The sequence below is a fragment of the Petaurus breviceps genome, unplaced genomic scaffold (genome assembly GCF_028583685.1).
Source record: "Petaurus breviceps papuanus isolate PSGF00001 unplaced genomic scaffold, PetGlider_PUasm1.0 90700, whole genome shotgun sequence".
Lineage (NCBI taxonomy): Eukaryota > Metazoa > Chordata > Mammalia > Diprotodontia > Petauridae > Petaurus > Petaurus breviceps.
In genome coordinates this window covers 299,991-301,790 of record NW_027187315.1, presented here as the reverse complement: position 1 = coordinate 301,790, position 1,800 = coordinate 299,991, and the positions used below count along the sequence as shown (strand labels likewise).

At 39.3% G+C, this 1,800-nt stretch overlaps 1 protein-coding gene across 1 annotated transcript; it reads left to right on the top strand.

Moving 5' to 3' along the window:
• The first annotated feature begins 352 nt into the window (after positions 1 to 352).
• Positions 353 to 865, top strand: KRTAP11-1 (keratin associated protein 11-1). The gene has a single exon (XM_069065669.1). It carries the CDS (start codon positions 440 to 442, stop codon positions 863 to 865), a length of 426 nt encoding a protein of 141 aa, XP_068921770.1. The 5' UTR covers positions 353 to 439.
• The last annotated feature ends 935 nt before the right edge of the window (positions 866 to 1,800 follow it).

Here is a 1,800-nt window from a genome sequence, read left to right as displayed (position 1 = left end):
ATTTAAAACGTACAAATGATATGGTTCATGTATATAATTACTCCCAGTCAGAAAGGAGAGAGTGTATAATCATAGGTCCATGGCACTCTTGGGAGTACAGTCAAATCGATGAATAAGAGTATTATGAGATGAAATTTGGATCTAAATGAGCTAAGCTTTGAAGCTCTATAAACTTCTGATTCTTGGAACAAAGTTCAATACAGGAGACTCATAGTTATTAACCAAACTACTAAACTTTCTTTATGAGTGTTAGTACAGGCAATTAATCCATAGATTAATGTGGTGTTGTAAGGAAAATTCTTTTGAGCTATGAGAAAGAGAGGCTGAATAATAAACTCCACCCACTAGCAAGAAGGTATAAAAGCCTTAGTGCAAATGGTGACATTCATATTCGGGGTGCTTATTCTTTGTAACCCAACCAACCATCTCTTCTGACACCATGCAGTACAGTTGCTCCTCTAGAAACTACTTACCTAGGATTCGTGGAGATCAATGCAACATTCCAGCTGTCTCTGCTGTGCCAAGGGAGGCAGAGTGCCAGAATGGTATCTATTTACCAAGTTCCTTCCAAGGTAGTTCTTGGCTCCTAGATCACTGTCGAGAAACCTGCTGTGAGCCCACAAGCTGCCAGCCAAGCTGCTATCCAAATATCACCTGCAACTCTGGTACTACCCAAGTAGTTTCCTGCCAACAAACAACTTGCCAGGCCTCCAGGCCCTTCCAGACTTCCTTCAGCCGACCAAGCACCTTTGTCTCCAGTAGCTGCCGACCCTGTGGTGGTGTCCCCAGTGTCTTCCAGCCAACCTGCAGCATCACCAGGACATATCAACGGCCTTGTGTACCCAACTGTCGTCCAATTTGCTGAGTATTCAGGACCTAATGAGCAAGACCCATCAGTTGCGTCTTTAGGATCTGCCCACGTGCCACTCAATCTACAACTGATTATTAACTGCTGACCTTTCCTTGAGCTACTTCTGACTGCCAGCTATTCACAAACTGTCCTTGGTCACCTACAATTTTCTTGGCCAAGTGAAGCTTATCTTAAAGGCTGATGATTAAATCTATACAATCTTTGAATGTTTTCAGACATTCTCCATGTAAGCATATGTTTTGATGATTTTGACATTTCAGGCTTACTTTATTTCTCTTGCTTTAGTGTCTTGCTGTGTATTTCTGAATAAAATTGCATTAACTATCATTGCAAACAGTCTCACTTGAGTTCTTTATCTCTATTATCTATACTTATATGTATATTCAATAAATTGCCAGGTGTTAGTAAGTTACCTACTTTGCTGAAGACATAGTACATAATCAATAGCTACTTTGGATTTTTTGATTGAAGCATGTGAACTGCAGGATTACTTTTTGCTCTGAGCAGCACTGCTTATGTAGCATAGTAAGGATATGTTGTAAATTAAATAATGTGATTATATTGAAAGGGCTCTTGCCTTTGTATGTCTCTAGCTCTTGGCTTTCGGTCACCACATTTGGTGGAACAATAAAAACGATGTTGAGGGCAATTAGATATCCAAAGAATTGCCTAATCTCTTGGCCATATTGTGACTCCCCCTAAGATGGTAAAAGAAAAAGAAAACTCTTGGATATTAAGGCTTCAAAATTGACCCCATCAAAAAGATCAGCTAAAACTGTAAAATGACCATGTAGAAGACCTTCTTTCATCAAATACATCAAACTTTCAAGAACATGACTACGAGGTTGAAAATTTAAGAATGGAAAAGACTTGCATGAAATGAAGAGTGAGGTAAATAGAATTAGGAGAACATTGTATGCAGTAAAAAC